At 45.1% G+C, this 19,563-nt stretch overlaps 1 protein-coding gene across 1 annotated transcript; it reads right to left on the minus strand.

Annotated features, from left to right (window-relative positions):
• Positions 1 to 10,707: 10,707 nt before the first annotated feature.
• LOC117052881 (ferritin heavy chain A-like) lies at positions 10,708 to 13,486 on the minus strand. The gene is made up of 4 exons (XM_033160212.1): positions 13,356 to 13,486; positions 11,937 to 12,083; positions 11,703 to 11,828; positions 10,708 to 10,933 (listed from the first exon to the last, which is right to left on the minus strand). Exons 1-4 carry the CDS (start codon positions 13,455 to 13,457, stop codon positions 10,766 to 10,768), a joined length of 543 nt encoding a protein of 180 aa, XP_033016103.1. The 5' UTR covers positions 13,458 to 13,486; the 3' UTR covers positions 10,708 to 10,765.
• Positions 13,487 to 19,563: the final 6,077 nt, after the last annotated feature.

A 19,563-nucleotide genomic window follows, 5' to 3' on the forward strand; every position in this document is an offset into this window, starting at 1 on the left:
TTGGCTTGACCCCAGCAGTGCTGGGCATTGCTGAATGTGTAATATTTCGTATACATATTGTCAGGGATTGGACTCAAGTGGGTGAGATGGAGGGGGAATGGTTCCCCTGATGCTGCAGGAGGAGAGGGGGGCAGCCTTGATTTACAGCAGGGCTTTGAGGAAAGTCACAGCTCAGAGATAGACAAGCAGAAAAGTTGGGCAGTGTTAGAAGAAGGGGATGGGGGGGGGGAACTGCGGCAGGGCAGCCACATGTATTTCTGATCCCACTTCTCCCAGAACTTGGCATTCGAAAAGAATGCAGGAACAACAAAATCAGAGACATTTGTCCACGAGTGGCCACCGTAATTGAAGGTCTTGCTGCTAGAAAGAAAGGAGGAGCCCAGTTTTCAGCAACGCCATTGTTAAGGCTTGTTGCGTTCTTTTGTCTCTTGCTGTTAGGATTGACTAAAACTCATTAAAAAGGACTCTACCTTTTTTTCTCTGCTCTTGCTGCAACCGGGGGAGGGATAACTTTCCCGAAGCCTTGACAGAGGCGTGACTCATATATCCAAATTCTTGAATATGAGGACGTGCAAATGTGCATATGGAAGGATGCGCAGGGGCAAGCATACCGGCTCTGCCATTTCCTCTCCATCACCAGTCTACTTGCCATCAGCGGTGCCAGCTCCTGGGGGCTGAGTCATTTTGCCTCCCCCCATATTTTTGGGGAGGGGGCCACACCCACCCACCCCCCAATGTTGAGTGGTGAAAGGGGCTGAGCGCAGATCTGAGTGCAGCATGGCTCCAGTGGCTGTCTCCTCCTCCTCCTCCTCCTCCTCCTGCTGCTGCTGCTGCTGAGGGGAAGGAGGGTAGAAGCAACCTGTGGTTGTGCCAGGAGGAAGCAGAGGAGGAGCCGCTGACCATTGAAGCCACATGGCCAACATGCCAGGATTGCCTCTGGCTCCTCCCAACTTCCTGACATCACGTGCTCGACATCAGAAGAAGAAGAAGAAGAGTTTGGATTTGATATCCCACTTTTCACTACCCGAAGGAGTCTCAAAGCGGCTAACATTCTCCTTTCCCTTCCTCCCCCACAACAAACACTCTGTGAGGTGAGTGGGGCTGAGAGACTTCAGAGAAGTGTGACTAGCCCAAGGTCACCCAGCAGCTGCAAGTGGAGGAGCGGAGACACGAACCTGGTTCCCCAGATTATGAGTGTACCGCTCTTAACCACTACACCACACTGGCTCTCAGGATGTTGTGTCATGCATGACATCGCATGCACACCTTTGCCTCCCCCCTCAATCACCCTTACAAACTCACAAGTGGTGCAGCATGTGAAGAGGGGGCACAGAGGGGCAGTTGCCCCAGGTGCAAACTTGTTAAGGGCACAAAATTTCAAGACACAGTGCTGCCTCAATGCCGCTGCATTCTTCCATTGTTGGGCCTCCGTGCAGCTCCGGGCACTGGCAACCCACAGTATGCCACTGGTAGACGCCAAAGCCCGTTCCACCCATCTGGAAAGGCTTGCCAGGACAAAAATGTTTTCAGTGGTTTTAGAAAATTAGAAATAGTGGGTGCCTGTCATGTCTTAAGAGAGAAGCTGTTCCACAAAACAGAGGCAGACAAACTGAAAACCCTGCTCTGAACTACTGTAGTGTGGAAGCTGGGCTTCTGCTATTTTGAAGACTTCAAGAAACTCTCCTGCAGAATGCAGTGCTTCATATGAGAGATGCAGGAAGTGTCTCTCAAGTAACCTGGTCCTGAACTGTGTATGCCAAATACGGCAGCCTAGTCTACAAAATAATAAAAGTGCCGGTTTTTGAGGTGTTGTTTTCAGTACTTCAGATTAACAGGAATAGATGCTGGACAAATGCATGTTCTGAACCAGGTGATTTAAAAGTCCAGTAATCTCACCACTCTGAAACAGACAATTGCACACATTCTACCTTTGCCTTGTAGCTCTCTGCAGTTCATTGAACATCAAAATTATCCACCCTGCTTTATCCCTGACTCACAGCAGCCACAGGATCCAAACAACTCTTCCTTTGCCTTTGCCTGCCTTACATGACTCAAAGTCCTAGACCCAAAGCACCTAGAAAGGAACGCTGTGATAACTAAAAGTCAGCACGGGTTTCTGAAAAATAAGTCATGTCAGACTAACCTGATCTCATTTTTTGACAGAATTACAAGCCTGGTAGATGAAGGGAATGCTGTGGATATAGCCTATCTTGATTTCAGCAAGGCCTTTGACAAGGTGCCCCATGATATTCTTGTAAAGAAGCTGGTAAAATGTGGGCTAGACAATGCTACCATTCAGTGGATTTGTAACTGGCTGACTGACCGAACCCAAAGGGTGCTCATCAATGGCTCCTCTTCATCCTGGAGAGATGTGACTAGTGGGGTGCCACAGGGTTCTGTCTTGGGCCCAGTCTTATTCAACATCATCATCCATGACTTGGATGATGGGCTTGAGGGCATCCTGATCAGGTTTGCAGATGACACCAAATTAGGAGGGGTGGCTAAAACCCCAGAGGACAGGATCACACTTCAAAATGACCTTAAAAGATTAGAGAACTGGGCCAGAGCAAACAAGATGCATAAATCTGTTGCACTTGCAGCAAAGGACAGCAGAACCTAGGGCTTGCCGATCAGAAGTTCGGTGGTTTGAATCCCCGCAACAGGGTGAGGTCCCATTGCTCGGTCCCTGCTCCTGCCAACCTAGCAGTTCGAAAGCACATCAAAGTGCAAGTAGATAAATAGGTACCGCTCCGGTGGGAAGGTAAATGGCGTTTCCGTGCGCTGCTTTGGTTCACCAGAAGCGGCATAGTCATGCTGGCCACATGACCGGGAAGCTGTACGCCGGCTCCTTCGGCCAATAAAGCGAGATGAGCGCCGCAACCCCAGAGTCTAGTCAGGGGTCCCTTTACATTTACCTTTACCTACCGGTAACCTGCACCTCTTGAAACAGTAAATGACCCCATGGACAAGAGCACGCCAGGCATACCTATCTTTCACTGCCTCCCGCAGTTTGGCCAAACTCATGCTAGTCGCTTCGAGAACACTGTCCAACCATCTCATCCTCTGTCGTCCCCTTCTCCTTGTGCCCTCCATCTTTCCCAACATCAGGGTCTTTTCTAGGGAGTCTTCTCTTCTCATGAGGTGGCCAAAATACTAGAGCCTCAACTTCAGGATCTGTCCTTCCAGTGAGCACTCAAGGCTGATTTCTTTAAGGAAATTTGCACCATAATTCTCCAGCACCATAATTTAAAAGCATCAATTCTTTGGCGATCAGTCTTCTTTATGGTCCAACTCTCACTTCCATACATTACTACTGGGAAAACCATAGCTTTAACTATACGGACCTTTGTCGGCAAGGTGATGTCTCTGCTTTTTAAGATGCTATCTAGGTTTGTCATTGCTTGCCTCCCAAGAAGCAGGCGTCTTTTAATTTCGTGACTGCTGTCACCATCTGCAGTGATCATGGAGCCCAAGAAAGTGAAATCTCTCACTGCCTCCATTTCTTCCCCTTCTATTTGCCAGGAGGTGATGGGACCAGTGGCCATGATCTTAGTTTTTTTTTTTTATGTTGAGCTTCAGACCATATTTTGCGCTCTCCTCTTTCACCCTCATTAAAAGTTTATTTAATTCCTCCTCACTTTCTGCCATCAAGGTTGTGTCATCAGCATATCTGAGGTTGTTGATATTTCTTCCAGCAGTTTTAATTCCAGCTTGGGATTCTTGCAGCCCAGCCTTTCGTATGATGAATTCTGCATATAAGTTAAATAAGCAGGGAGACAATATACAGCCTTGTCGTACTCCTTTTCCAATTTTGAACCAATCGGTTTTTCCATATCCAGTTCTAACTGTAGCTTCTTGTCCCACATAGAGATTTCTCAGGAGACAAATGAGGTGATCCGGCACTCCCATTTCTTTAAGAACTTGCCATAGTTTGTTGTGGTCGACACAGTCAAATGCTTTTGCATAGTCAATGAAGCAGAAGTTGATGTTTTTCTGGAACTCTCTAGCTTTCTCCATATTCCAGCACATGTTTGCAATTTGGTCTCTGGTTCCTCAAAAAAGGTAGCTGATAATAATTCAGTTTTTAAAACCTGATTTTTTAAAAATGTGTGATATGTTGGCTGGTGCACACGCAATATTGGCTTCGATAAAAAATGGATCTCTCATAAATATGCCCCCCATCCCTGCGCGCGCACACACACACACAGCTGAATTATTCTTGAGGGCAAGCTCCTAGTTTATTTCTTCCTCAAAATTTCTTACCTGCCCTTCACTCTAAGATCCTAGCGCAGCTTACAATGTGAGCATACAAGTAAAAAACAGTAAATAAATCCTACTGAAAAGCAGCACGGTGCAGTTTAAGGTAAATGAAAGAGGTGGATCCCACAAAAATACCTTAATGGACAAAGACCAGGTGCATCTTTTGCACGAGGTTCATCTTTTAGATAATGATGGGGCTAGGCTAGCAGTCGGTAAATCAGTTTCTCATCCTCCCACCTCTGTCCTGCCAGTCTTAAGTTCCATTATCTGCACCAGTATGCAAGATACGAGCTAATTCAGCAAGGAAGAAGAATTTTGTGCCACCTGTTGTGGGCTTCTTATCAGCTTCCTGTTGATAAGGGATCTACAATCTATCAGCAACACGCACACACCCGCACACACACACACACCATAGTAAGATGACAGGTCAATCCACATTTTGTCTGCTATGAATAAATTGGGTTTATCCTCTGCTTACTGAAAGAGCCAACCTTGCAGTTGGCATGAGAACCAGCCTGTGCTGATTTATTTATGCTTGCAGGGACCTTGGTGCAGTGAGTCTAGTGCAAAATGCTCTAACATTCCCCCCCCCCATACATTTGCTGTCATGACTTATGTTCCAGCTCATATTCATTACACCCTATAATCTTAAATGCTCAGTCCAATCCGTGAAATGAACAAAACATAAGTGGGTTTTTTTGAAAGCTAAGTAGGGAAGTGACACAGATGATGAATCAACAAAATGTTCTTTTGGGCTTTGCTGAGGAGATGGACAGTGTTCTCGAAGCGACTGGCATGAGTTTGGCCAAACTGCGGGAGGCAGTGAAAGATAGGCGTGCCTGGCGTGCTCTGGTCCATGGGGTCACGAAGAGTCGGACACGACTGAACCACTGAACAACAACGAGGAGATGTTTTATAGAGGTATGGAAGGAAGAAGGTAGCACCCACCCCTCTGCCCTCATGAAATGGGATTCAGACATTTGCAACAATTAGGTTTTGTTGGGGCTAAAAAGAAATTCAGCCGGAGCGTGCCGGAGTGCAAGTTCCGGCGCCTCTCAGGTGGGCAGCACAGGAAGTTCCCAGGCTGAGCTGGGCCCCAGAAACCCAGAATTGGGGGAGTGACCTGACCAATCTCAGCAAAGCCTCACTGCGCCTACAGTTCGTGAGAAGACTCGTCCCCCCAGAGCCTGAAGAGGATATCTTCTACCAGCTCCAGAGAGCAGATGCCCTGATGCAGAATAGTCTCCTTATGATACTCATTTTCCCAATCTTAAATTAAATTCATTGCATTTGCACAACAGTGTGTGTGTGCATTTCTCCTAATATACCCATATTTGTATGCAATTTTGCCCCCAAAAATCTGCATTTTGCAATCAATTTTCATTAGTATAATACATTTTCATATTATACCTTTCTCTCTGTGGTTTGTAATCCTGCTCTCTCAAGGAAAGCCCTGAAATTTTTATCAGACTTTCTAAAATTCAATCAACTTGTTTTTAAAAGGGAATCTCAACTTTCGAGCTGCGCCACAGGCCACTTCCGTAATTGCTGACAAAGTATCGCCATAGAAACAGCATTTTGCAAGGAGCAGAGACCTTTTTCGAATGATTAAAGGGAAAGTTTTTTTTAAAAGAAAAGAATCAGGGTCCACAACAATGCAGTAGAAAGATCTACTCCTCCTGCTGTTTTGGGGGATGACCTTGCATGTTTTCTCTTTGTCAATACCAAATCCCTTTATTAAGACCACATGCTTTTTCTACACCAATTTCGATGTATTTGAAAGGTCAGATAATAATAATATTTATTATTTGTACCCCGCCCATCTGGCTGGATTTCCCCAGCCACTCTGGACGGCTTCCAACAGAAATCAAATACAAAAATATCACACATTAAAAACTTCCCTAAAAAGGGCTGCCTTCAGGTATTTTCTGAATGTCAGGTAGTTGTTTATTTCCTTGACCTGTGATGGGAGGGCGTTTATGGAGAATAAGGTTAACAATTGGTAGTAGCGGCGATGGCTGTGTTGTGCATACACTGTTGGGGGTAGTTGAAGACCAGTTGCAGGGAATGTAGCTAGCCAGTTTGAGAACAGGGTGCTGGACTCAATAAGCATTTAGTCTGATCTCGCAAGGCTCTTACAGGTATGTTCAATGCTCAGGCAGATCTTCCTTCTCAGAGAAGAAGAAGAGGAGTTTGGATTTGATATCCCACTTTATCACTACCCAAAGGAGTCTCAAAGCGGCCCTCATTCTCCTTTCCCTTCCCCCCCACAACAAACACTCTGTGAGGTGAGTGGGGCTGAGAGACTTCAGAGAAGTGTGACTAGCCCAAGGTCACACAGAAGCTGCATGTGGAGGAGCGGGGACGCAAACCCGGTTCACCAGATTACGAGTCTACCGTTCTTAACCACTGCACCACACTGGTTCTCATACACCACAATGGCTCTCAGAGTCCTGTTTCAATCACCAAGGCTCTTATGTTCTTCACAAGTGATCAGCCAGGAGATGCTTTGAAGTTCCCAAGCATGGCATGGTAAAATGAGTGACAACCTGCATTGAAACATTTTTTTTAAATGCTTTGAGCAAATCAGTTGGGTATATTGTTTTGTACACTTATTTTCCAGGAGTAGAGCTTGTGGGTCTCGTTGGCTGAGAGAACGTGGGTGCCTTAGAATGTGCACAAACAAGCAGGGGCGGAGGGAGCCAATCTGCCGCCCGGGGCGGCAAACTTGAAAGGCTCCCCTCCCCGCCCGCACGTCGTGACGTCACAACGCGTGCGCAGCCTCCTGGGTGGACTGTGCATGTGCTTCTGACCAGCACCGGGCCGCGCTGTGCTGCGTTTTAAGGCTGCAGCGGGCGAATGCTGTTCGCCTGCTGCAGCCTTAAAACGCGTCGTGGCGCGATCGCCGGTCGAAAGGGATGCCAGCCGATTGCGCCCGCCATCTTGGGTGGACTGCGCATGTCCACCCAAGATGGTGGGTGCGATCGGCCAGCACCCCTTCCGTGCGATGCGGCAACCTTTAAGGCTGCAGCGCGTGAACAGCAGCACAGACACTGTGCTGCTGTTCGCGCGTTGCAGCCTTTTAAAAGTTGCCGCGCTCGATCGCGGGGGTGGGGCCTGCCCCCAGAGTGTCACCCTCCCCAGGGCGGTACCCGGGGCGGACTGCCCCCTGCCCCCTTGCTCCGCCCCTGCAAACAAGTCTGTCAACTGGAAGAATTGAACAGGCTGTGTGAAACTCAAGAAGTTTATTGTGGGTCAACTTACAGCTCTTGACACAGGCCCATCAGTTTAGTCTTTTTTTGGGGGGGAGGAGTTTGGATTTGATATCCCACTTTATCACTACCTGAAGGAGTCTCAAAGCGGCTAACATTCTCCTTTCCTTTCCTCCCCCACAACAAACACCCTGTGGGGTGAGTGGGGCTGAGAGACCTCAAAGAAGTGTGACTAGCCCAAGGTCACCCAGCAGCTGCATGTGGAGGAGCGGAGATGCGAACCCGGTTCACCAGATTACGAGTCTACCTCTGTTAACCACTACACCATACTGGCTCTCAGGAGGGTATTTGATGGAACATGCATTCTTAACAAGCACCCTACTTCCCCTCCGGCAACAAGCCTTTTTCAGTTGAGTGTTTTCTCTCTTTTTTTGTAAAATCATTCTCTCTGTGGATTTGAAATGGTTTTCGTATATGAAATCATTTCAATTCCTTTTATACATGAAATTGCACTGTTGAAGCTTTTATCTTTAAATTACTTTGAGGTGTTTTGCAGGAAGCAATTGATAAGTGGAAAGCAATAGTGTGGGATGTAATCAGGGCAGCTGTTTTCACATTGGCGGAAATGAAAAGCATCGCACACACCTCACGGAAAGACAAAGGGAAGGCGTACATTTGTGTTTGCTAATATAGCTGGGTATAAATAGGATCTGGAAACCAAGCCTGATGAGGAACAGCTGAGGGAGTTGGGTATCTTTAGCTTGGAAAAGGAGGATGAGATGGTTGGACAGTGTTCTCGAAGCTACTAACATGAGTTTGGCCAAACTGCGGGAGGCAGTGAAGGATAGGCGTGCCTGGCGTGCTCTGGTCCATGGGGTCACGAAGAGTCAGACACGACTGAACGACTGAACAACAACAAGCTGGGAAAAGAGGAGCCTGAGTGGAGATTTGGTAGCCATCTTCAAATTGCTAAAGGGCTAAAGTCACATGCATAGGACCTGAATGAATGGCTTCAAGTTATAAGAAATGAGTTTTTGACTAAACATCAAGAAGAACTTTCTAACAGTAAGAGCTGTTTGACCGTGGAACAAAATCCCTAGGGAGGTTGTGGACTCTCCTTCCTTGGAAGTTTTTAAGCAGAGGTTGGATGGCCATCTGTCATGGATGCTTTAGCTGAGATTCCTGCATTGCAAGGGATTGGATTAGAAGACCCTTCCAACTCTACAGTTCTATGATTGTATAAGCTTGAAGTATTTCCAGCTCAATGCACAAGAAGTGTCTCTCCTTCCCTTTGTGACAAGTGAAATGGAAATGCAACAGACCATTGTATCGCTTATCAGAAACTGAGCTGCCTCCTGTACCTGACAGGAAGGGAAGACTTTTGTTAAAAAGCCAGAAGCTTTTCTATTAGGAATTTTAGGACAAGATATACCAAAGAAAATAAGGACTTTATTTGTGTATGCTATGCCTGCAGCGAGAGTCTTGCTGGCACAAGGATGGAAGAAAGAGGAAACACCAACGAAGGAACAATGGCAAGAAAAACTGATGAACTATGCAGAGCTGGCAAAACTGACCAACAAACTGCGTGAAAAGGACAATCGGGACTTTAAGAAAGAATGGGAATTTTTCATGTTATTTGAAAAAACAACAACAAAGAGACTTAGAATCACTGGCAGGGTTTGAATAAACATACACAAATTTTATTGGCAGAATATAATTTTGAACAATAGAGAGACAATATTTATAAATGTATAATATGCAGAAATAATATGAATATGAATTTAAAAAACAGTTAAGGGAGCTGGGGGGAGTCTGGGAGGGGGAGAGGGAGAGGGAGGAAAAGGGGGAAAATGTGTATTATGGTATTGGTTGATTTTTATGTATTGAAATTTTGCTAATAAAAAAATTTATTTAAAAAAGGAAGGGAAGACTCTACCAGGACTGTTTCTACCATCACTTCAACACTACAATCCATACCTAGTGAATCAACTCCTCCTGTCCATCACTTGTCTGTGAAAGGATCTTCTCATTATGGGGACTGGGGATCCTGAGGGAAATGGCAGACCCTTTTCAGCTTGTGAGACAAGTCAGCTTTAGAGGGAGGAAGACAAGAGTCCACCAGACCAGGGAGACTTAACTCCACAGCAAAGGGCAGGAGGTGCCAACATGGTGGCAACTGGATGAGGCCTCCATGCCTTTCTCCAATGCATGTGCATAATATTAAACCTTACATCACTCATATCCTGTGTCAGGAACAGGGAACGTTTTTCAGCTGGAGGGCCAAATTACCTCATGGGCAACATGCTGGCAATGGGTGGAGAGAGAGGCAGAAGTAGGTGGATCAACACACACTGCTTCCTTTACAGCAGTGATGGCCAAACTTGGCCCTCCAGCTGTTTTGGGACTACAATTCCCATCATCCCTCACCACTGGTCCTGTTAGATAGGGATGATGGGAGTTGTAGACCCAAAACAGCTGGAGGGCCAAGTTTGGCCATCACTGCTTTACAGGTAGGGTAGGCAAGGAAGGCCAAAGGTTTCTCTCCATCCAGATAAGCAAGAGGCATAACCTCACTTCAAGGACACATTGCAGCCAGGCAGAAGCTCTTGAGGGAGCTGGTGCATCTCAAGGGCCAGAGAGATGGATTTAGAGAGCCACAGTCAGCCGCCTTTGCCAGAAGTTCCCCCCACTTTCGTTCTACATTACTGTCCACAAGAGTAGTTTTACGTCTCTACACTCTCTAGTCAAGATGTGTACTGCTACCAAACATGGAAGGGGCAACCGACGTGGATCAGAAGATTTTATAAAAACCTCCACTTCATCCTTTCATGAATTGGTTAGACAGCTTCAGAGGGTACCCATAATGTGTTCATGCACTGTATATCAGACTTAGCCAACCTGGTGTCCTCCAGACATTTTGGACTGCAGTTCCCATCAGCCCCAACTGAGGATGATGGGAGCTGTAGTCCAATCATCTGGAGGACATCAGGCTAGTGTTGAAATTTGTTGAACAGACCACTCTGCCTCTTTTAGCAGTTGTAAGGCCCTGTACTAGTGGCTATAAATTTTAATTGTGTTGGTATAAATATGTCATGGACCACTTGAATGAAGCTTGCAGACCACAGTTTGGGAATCCCTGTTCTAAATAGATCCGAAAGAGATCAGTTTGCTCTGAGTGTAGGAGACAATCCACCAACTGCTCCAACAACATGAGGCCACCACACATACACACCACTTTGCATTTAGGAGAATAATTTATTATTTATAACACCATCATATGCTATAACGTTTTTTTAAGATGCTGCACAGCTGTTCTCTCCCAAGGTGAGCTTGTCAAAGAGGTAATCTCCCGTACCATTCTGGGGCACCCCCAGGCGCCTCAGGTTTGTGAGGTGGTCTCCAAGCAGCTTGATGGCCTTCACCTGCTCTTCCAGGTATTCCGTCTCCAGGAAGTCACACAGCTGAAAAGATCAGAGACAAGCTTTGGTCAGCTACACAAGTATTCACTGCAAGGTTACAGAATAGTATAGAAAACAATGGGAAACGTCTGGCCCTCCAGATGTTGTTGGACTTCAGAGACTTCAGATCCCACCAGCTAGCCTGGACAGCAGTCAGATTATGATAGCTGTAATCCAACAACATCTGGATTACCACAGATTTCCTACCCATGGTTTAAGACAAGCTTTTGTGAACCTGTCCTCAAACAGTTTTGGCCAAACTGCGGGAGGCAGTGGAGGATAGGGATGCCTGGTGTGCTCTGGTCCATGGGGTCACGAAGAGTCGGACACGACTGAACAACTGAACAACAACAACCTCAAACAAGATGTACACAAAGGGGAATAAGGCATGTGGAATTAACCTCTAGATGAGAAGCTAAACCAACAGACACTGGTGGTGTCCAATCATGGAAAGGCTTTCTAGATTTAAATAATAATAATTTTATTGATATTATATTACACTTTGTAGCAAAGACTGTTATACACGAAACAGGCTTGCTTGCCAAGAAAAGAAGCAGCTGACAGATTTGTCCATCTCCAGTTCAGTTTTCCTGCTTTTAAATGCAATGGAGGCAGGAAAGAAACAAGAGGCATTGGTTTTATGGAAAGGAAAAAAAAAACCTTGCACAAAGAACGGGCTCCTCTATCACAGCTAACTATGGTGCACTCAACCCCCTAAGCCTCCTAAATATAAGGAAGGCTCCTGGACAATGTGGCATTATTGAAAACTCACATGAGGGTCTCCCTTCTCTGTTGCGAGCTTGTGCAGATCCAACAAGGCCTGGTTCACCATCTTCTCCAGCTCCAGGGCAGACTGCAGGGCATCCAGGCTGCTTCCCCACTCATCCTTCTCTGGCTTCTGTAAAAGAGTTGGATGCAAGGATGAGATGGAAGGGATATTGCTTCAGGGCCCAAGATATTCTTTTATGTTCAGCACAGCCCAAAGACCTCCCGCTTTTCACCTCACCTTGATGTCCTTCAGCAGGATGCGTCCTCCCCGCTTGTTCTGGTACTGCAGGAACTTCTCCGCATGCTCCCTCTCTTCCTGGGATTGCTCTTTCAGGAACTTGGCCATGTGGTGCAAGGCAACATCATCACGGTCAAAGTGGTACGACTGGAAGGAGACAAAGTTACTAGATTTCAGGGTGGATAAAAATCAATGTATTTAAATAAACAAAAAATCAGATTTTTTCCCTTTAAATCAGATTTTTAAAATAAAATTCTTTTGGAGGAAAAAAAAACTTTCTAAAGATAGTTTTCTATTTAAGTTACATTATAGTCCAAAGGCTATTCATCAGGAAATAAGGATTTGTTTTAAGTTTTTCATATGTGCTAAAACTCAGTCTAAGTTTATACACACACACACACACACACACTGTGTGTGTGTGTGTGTGTGTGTGTGTGTGTGTGTGTGTGTGTGTGAAACCACATCAATTAACAAACATGGAGACATATGCTATAATGTTGTTGTATTAGCTAATTGTTCAAATTGTTAAGGAAATGATTATTTTTCTCCTTCCAATAAAGTACAGCAGAAAAGTTGTCCAAATATAGTCAACTTACTAAACCTTACAATAATTTCATAATTATGTATTTCTTATAGTATAACCAAATCAGTAATTTTTGATATAACTGCAAAAATGACTGAAAATTTATTATCCAAAAATGAAACCTTCATCTGGTTGTAAATATTAAGATTACACCAGCAAGGGTGAGTCTTTCTGTAAAAAAATATGATTTAAATGAAGTTTTACTGACTAGTGATTTAAATCGATTTGATTTAAATCAAATCCACCCTGCTAGATTTACAGGAAAGCCCGATGGGCCTCCAGTGAGCTCAAGGTGATATATGGTTGCCTGGTTTCTTCAATAGGACTATGTTCTCTCAACTCAGGCTTCATAGAGACCCATCTAACACCTGCAAGATCCCATAGGCATTAATAGTTGAGGACATTTGAGGAACCTTGCAAGGCTAAGGAATCTATCTGTTAAGCCTTATCAGAAATAGATGTTACTGAACTCGGTGCATGTTAGCTGTGAAGAGATATGCGTAAAAGAAGAAGAGTTTGGATTTGATATCCCGCTTTATCACTACCCGAAGGAGTCTCAAAGCGGCTCACATTCTCCTTTCCCTTCCTCCCCCACAACAAACACTCTGTGAGGTGAGTAGGGCTGAGAGACTTCAGAGAAGTGTGACTAGCCCAAGGTCACCCAGCAGCTGCATGTGGAGGAGTGGAGACACGAACCCGGTTCCCCAGATAACGAGTCTACAACTCTTAACCACTACACCACACTGGCTCTCACTGGATTCAGACCAAAGGTGAAATTACATGGGGGGGGGGAGCCAGTGAAGGTTATTCTCCCCAACAAGCAAAGAAGAACTTACCATGGACAGGTAGACATAGCTAGCATGGAGCTCCAGGTTAATCATTCGGTTTACAGCAGCTTGGCAGTCAACATGGAAGTTCTGGCAAACCTGAGACACCATCTTCGCCTTGCAGCAAGCACAATTGGCAACAACAGACAGTAACACAAGTGCCCTGCAGAGCTGCTTGGATCCCAGGTGTTATATGCATACCATTTAGAGGCAGGCCAGCTAGTGATTAGCAGCAGCGCTGCCCAATAGAATTTCTCTTCCAATTGGCTTTGTGGGTGGGTTAATGACTCAGCTGTTGGTAGTGAGGGTGGGAGTGGGGGAGAGCCTGCGCTGTGTTGAATAAAGGTTCTACCTTATCTCATAGCCTTTTGGCTCTCCTCCCTTATTCACGGGGGTCTAATCATGAAAAGAGCAGTGGTGGATCGGGAGAAAGACACACCTAGCCCAGCTTCCTGTTCACACAGTGGCCTATGGGATTGGAAAAAATGAGTGCAGCAATTTGTGGTCAACAGCAACTGGTGTGCAGAAGAACAATGCCACTGGTAGTAGAGATAGAACATAGCTATCACGCCTAGTGGGCAGTGAAAGCCTCCAGCTGCTTTTGGACTACAATTCCCATCATGCCCGGCCACTGGTCTTGCTAGCTAGGGATGATGGGAGTTGTAGTCCAAAAACAGCTGGAGACCCAAGTTTGGGAAACACTGGATTCAGTTATCTTCCAGCCCCATCTGGAGATGCTGTGAATTGAACCTGCGATCTTCTGCATGCAACACAGATGCTCTACCAATGAACTACAGCCCTCATAAGAACTGGGAATAGTATTGTCCAACTGATGCAGCCTAGTAGAGCCAGTCCACAACATTTTGGTGCCCAGAATGAAGGACGATGCCCCACCCTCCTCATCTGACTCTACATATAATGTTAACCATGTGATTATCAACTGGGCAGTGTGGTTTTTTTAAAAATTGAATACTAGGTTGTTCTCAGGACACAGGGTAAATCCTCTTTCCCCAGCTATAATTTCTAATGACTTTCCACCCCTGCTTCCATGGAGTAATCAAATAGGTGTTTCCATTGCTATCAATGGGAGGTACCCCCTCCAATGCTAATTACTGCAAGGGTGGGGTGGATTTCACAGAGATTGCACGGGGGGGGGGGGGAGGAAAGCTCAAACCTCCCTTTCTGCAGTAAACTGATAATAATCCCACACACCTGGTTTTTATTTTTTATTTTTCTTAAACAGGTAACTACTAATCATATCGTTAATGTCAGGTGGAGTTAGGCCAGATCTTTGGGTGTTTTCTCCATGCCTTCCCCTCCAAATGTTGCATTTTTAAAGACATAACTTTTTACTGATTTTCACAGGCTACCCAACTTATTCCTACTTCTTTATATGACATACAGTACTTTAATCTAATCTAATTATCCTGTATTTCACTTATCATTGTTTTCATAATTTGAACCCTGCCCCCATTTTCATTTGATTATAACAGTTCTTCAAATATTCTGAAATGTCTTCCCACTGTTGCATTTACTGCCTTGAGAGATATATGTACCCCTCGTCAGGAGTTCTATGTGGAATGAGATCAACAGTGAAGGAAAGATGAAGTCAACAGCAGAAGCAGTAAAATCCAGAACTCCAGCAGGCTAAGACTGAGATAAAACAGGGGTAGCCAATGTGGTGCTCACCAGCTGTTTCTGGACTCCAGCTCCCAGCCTTGAGACAGTTGACTTCTACAAAGGAGGGTTCTTAATACTGAAGCATTACTGTACACATACACAAGGTTCGCCATCTCTGGTTTTTACATTGGTTTTATGTTAATTTTTGTCTTGGTGCTGTTTTTGTTAGTTGATAGTTTGTGTTTTTGTGTTTCATTGATTTTAATTTGTGAACCACCTAGAGGATATGGGTAATTGGATGATGCATAAATGCCGGAAATAAATAAATAAATAAATAAATAAATAAATAAATAAATAAATACTGAGCTTCAGTTCATTGGCTCGTATCCAGTCTACTACAGATGCCTAGTAATTGATGTTCCATGTTCACTGCCTTACCTGAATGAGATGTAAACGAGCAACAGAACTGGATGTCTTCAGCAAATTAGCCTTAGACTGGACATAACCGTCCAGGGGTCCTTTACTTTTACCTTTTACAGGTGAAACTCGAAAAATTAGAATATCGTGGAAAAGTCCATTTATGTAAGCAATTGTTTTCATTAGCTACGGAGTTCAATTAACATATGAGATAGTCTCATGACATGCAAAGCGAGATATGTCAAGCCTTTTTGTTTGTTATAATTGTGATGATTATGGCATACAGCTGATGAAAACCCCAAAGTTGAGATTGTTAATTTGAGGTTCTCACCAGCTGTACGCCATAATCATCACAATTATAACAAATAAAGGCTTGACATATCTCGCTTTGCATGTCATTAGTCTATCTCACATATTAATCTCACCTTTTAAGTTGAATTACTGAAAGAAATGAACCTTTCCGTGATATTCTAATTTTTCGAGTTTCTCCTGTATATCTCTATTTGTTTTCCATGTATCTTTATAGTTCTATAGTTCCCTGGGTTTTTTAGGGCTGTTCAAAAAGTTGCCTGTAGAGCATTGAAGAGTTCTGGAGTTATTCTTTATTTGTTAAAGCACAGCAATAGAGGATTATTTTTTTTAAAAAATAAAAAGTAGATTAAAAGCTTTTTTAAAACACACACACACACACACACACACACACACAAAACAAAACATTTGTTGCTCTGCTCTAACAAACCAAACAACTTCAGAGCTTTTAAGAAATCAGCAGGCAACATTTTGTATAGCCTCACAATGTAAAGCCTGTCAGAAGACACAAACACTGGGAAAGAAAAGCTGTTGTGAAGCTGCCAAGTTGTTTTTTTTAATGTACAAGCAAGAACATGAGGCACTTGGTCTCCTCTTAATTATTTTGTGCTGTGGGTTAAACCACAGAGCCTTGGGCTTGATGATCAGAAGGTCGGCGGTTTGAATCCCTGCGATGGGGTGAGCTCCCGTTTCTCGGTCCCTGCTCCTGCCCACCTAGCAGTTCAAAAGCACGTCAAAGTGCAAGTAGATAAATAGGGACCGCTCCGGCAGCAAGATTGCTCTGGTTTGCCAGAAGCGGCTTAGTCATGCTGGCCACATGACCCGGAAGCTGTATGCCGTCTCCCTCGGCCAGTAAAGCGAGATGAGCGCCGCAACCCCAGAGTTGTCCGTGACTGGATCTGATGGTCAGGAGTCCCTTTACCTTTACCTTTAAGAAAGAGACAAACCCCAACTCTCCTCATAAGGGCTTATGGATGAAAGTACTTCCTAGTTACCATTCACCACAGGTTTGGTCCTTAACCTATTTGTCTGCAGAACTGTGAAAGGCACAGGAATTTGACAGTGGAACAGACTCCCTCAGAAAGTGCCAGGGCCTCTTTCATGGGAGGTTTGAAGCAGAGGCTGGATGGCCACCTGTCGAGGTAATAGAGGATTTCCTCCACTTGTAGGGGTTTGAATAAATGACCTTTGGTAACTCTTCCAACTCTAAGATTCTGTGAAAAGCCCTGCCAAAAAAAAAAAAAATCAAACGATAGCATGGCAAACCCTCCAAGTGTCCCTATTTCCTAGGGGGCAGAGAAGCTGGCAAGTGCACCAGCACCTTCTGCCACCACACTGGCAACCTGAGATGCAGGCTGTTGCCCCAGACTTTCTTCCCTGGCTTCTATGGAGAAAGTCACATTTAAGCATTCAGACCAAACCTTATACACACGAATGTTGAAATGGAAGTTTTAAGGCCAGTCGAGGGGCACACCTGCATCCCACTCGAAATTAGCTCCTTCATTAAAGGCTAATCCCCTAGCCATACTACATGTTAGCTGTATTTATTCCCCCCGGAATAATCTTGCATGATTTGCCCACCTAGGAGAGCCAGCCAAAAATAATATCATCGAAATAGCCCTAATTATAAAACACTTTCCAAAGTAGAAGCCTTATGCCCTTATTAGTAGCTGTTGCAAGAATAGAAGTCTCCCTTCCAACGTGCAGAATGCATAGCCAAGTCCTTGGCAACTACAGAAGCATCAACACAACTTTTGGTTTCGGCGTTTATGGCTGTTTAGGGCAAGATCTTGGTACAGTCATACCCTGGGTTGCACACGCTCCGTGTTGCATACGTTCAGGTTAAGAACGCCCGCAACCCAAAAGTGTTTCTGGAGTGCGTGCGACGCCGGATGCACAGAACGCTTCTGCGCACTTTGCACATGCACAGAACGCTTCTGCGCACTTTGCGCATGCACAGAAGCGCTCAAATCGTGCTACTTCTGGGTTTTCGGTTTTTTTTCATGTGTTCGGGATACGCACGCCCACGTTATGCATGCCGACCCGGAATGGATTGCGTGCGTAACCCGGGGTTCCACTGTACAGTGGACGCTCGGGTTGCAAACGTGATCCATGCGGGAGGCGCGTTTGCAGCCTGCAGCATTTGCAACCCACAGTGCCACGTCTGCACATGCACGGGTCGCAATTCGGCACGCATGCGCAAAGCGTGATTTAGTGCTCCTGCACATGCGCGAGCGCAGAACTGGGAAGTAACCCATTCCAGTACTTCCGGGTTCGGTGCAGTGCACAACCTGAAGCGGCCTAACCTGAGGTATGACTGTATTTGTGGGAACTTGGGCAGAAAGCTATCAGGAAGGAGTGCCATGCTGGGGGGGGGGCAGCATTTCCCCCGGTCGTTCACCATCAATTAATGGAAAAGGAAATTGCCTTACTAACTTACTGAAAGGAAAGGAAATATTGGCAACAATCTCACAGGCAGGGGGCAGGGTTGTTGTTTTTGTTACCCTTGCATTACTTTTGCAGTAATAATAATTTATTATTTATACCCCGCCCATCTGGCTGGGTTTCCCCAGCCACTCTGGGTGGCTTCCAGCACAATATTAAAATATTCTGTGTCTGTGAATGTTCTTTCTCTCATTCTACACATAGTCACAGCAGTGGTCTGCATTCTGCAGCCTCCCTGGGTGCCCACACTTGATTTTACACTGTATCATCTTGCTCAGGGGTAGCTAACAAGTTGTTGTACTCCAACTCCCATCAGCACAGCCTGCATAGAAAGCGGTTGTGAATGACGGGTGCCCATGCTTCGGTGAAAGAGCAGGATGAGGCATCATAACTGTAACTCCTCCCATTTGGGGATTTCCCAGATTTGGAATCACAGCCATCCAGGTAGGCTGCAGTGTGAAATGCTATGGGAAAAATGGGCGCCTCTGGAGCAGTCATCTCACTAGCAAACCATGGTTGATATTAAGCTAACTTTTACTCAGAATAGACCTGTTGAAGTTAAATAAACATGGCAAAGTTAGTCCCACCATTGCAACAGGTCTGCTCTGAGCAAGTACCACCCCACGAGTTTGTTAGCTAATGGCGATACTACATTTTACGAATGTTGCAAACACTTTAGGGAGTCTGCTTGAAAAGGATCTTGTTCTCACAGCGGCCAACCAGATGCCCTTTGGGGAACAGGATATCCCCTAATAACTCTCAGCACCCTTTGCAAACTATACTTCCCAGCATTTCTTGGCGGAAGCCATGGCTGTTTAAATTGGTTTGGTGCTGCTTTAAATGTGGGTGGGGTTTGAGTTTAGGAGGCTCCACAAAGGATGATCAGAAAAGGTGTTTCCACTGAGCATCGTAGGACACAACCATATTCTTGACATAGAATTCAACTCTATCTTCCCTTGTCCCCCCACAACTTGTCCAGACCTATTCAGTGATGTTTCTGCATCAGCCAGTATGCTGACTATTTGGGGCATTATATCGGACTCTGTCTGACCCTTATGTTTCCCTCCCCTTATGGTTTTGATGTATGGGCTACTACTAAAATGAGGCTGCATTTTAAATTTTAAATTGTATTTTAACCAGTATTTTAATTGACTGTTCCTTCTTTCTTTTACGTTTTATTGTAATTTTATTGGTGTTAGCCGCCCTGAGCCCGGTTCTGGCTGGGGAGGGCGGGGTATAAAAAAATCTATTTATTATTTATTGTTGTATTATTTATTTCCTCTCAGCAAACCTCACACACTGTGGGATGTGAACACAGAGCAGCCAAACCCAACACTGCTAGAGAGGACATGAAGGTAACTCAGTCCTCCAGGCTTAACTTCCTGTTTACCTGGACTGAGTTACAGGAACCAGAAGTAGGTGTGGT

The sequence above is a fragment of the Lacerta agilis genome, chromosome 9, assembly GCF_009819535.1.
Source record: "Lacerta agilis isolate rLacAgi1 chromosome 9, rLacAgi1.pri, whole genome shotgun sequence".
Taxonomy (NCBI): Eukaryota; Metazoa; Chordata; class Lepidosauria; order Squamata; family Lacertidae; genus Lacerta; species Lacerta agilis.

Bases quoted from the DNA above. Each gene is read 5' to 3' on its own strand.
- LOC117052881 (XM_033160212.1), bottom strand. From the start codon at position 13,457: ATGGTGTCTCAGGTTTGCCAGAACTTCCATGTTGACTGCCAAGCTGCT. The intron at 11,829-11,936 runs GTGAGGTGAAAA...ACTCTTTTACAG, and splicing joins TCCTGCTGAAGGACATCAAG to AAGCCAGAGAAGGATGAGTG. The intron at 10,934-11,702 runs GTGAGTTTTCAA...TGATCTTTTCAG, and splicing joins CAGAGAAGGGAGACCCTCAT to CTGTGTGACTTCCTGGAGAC.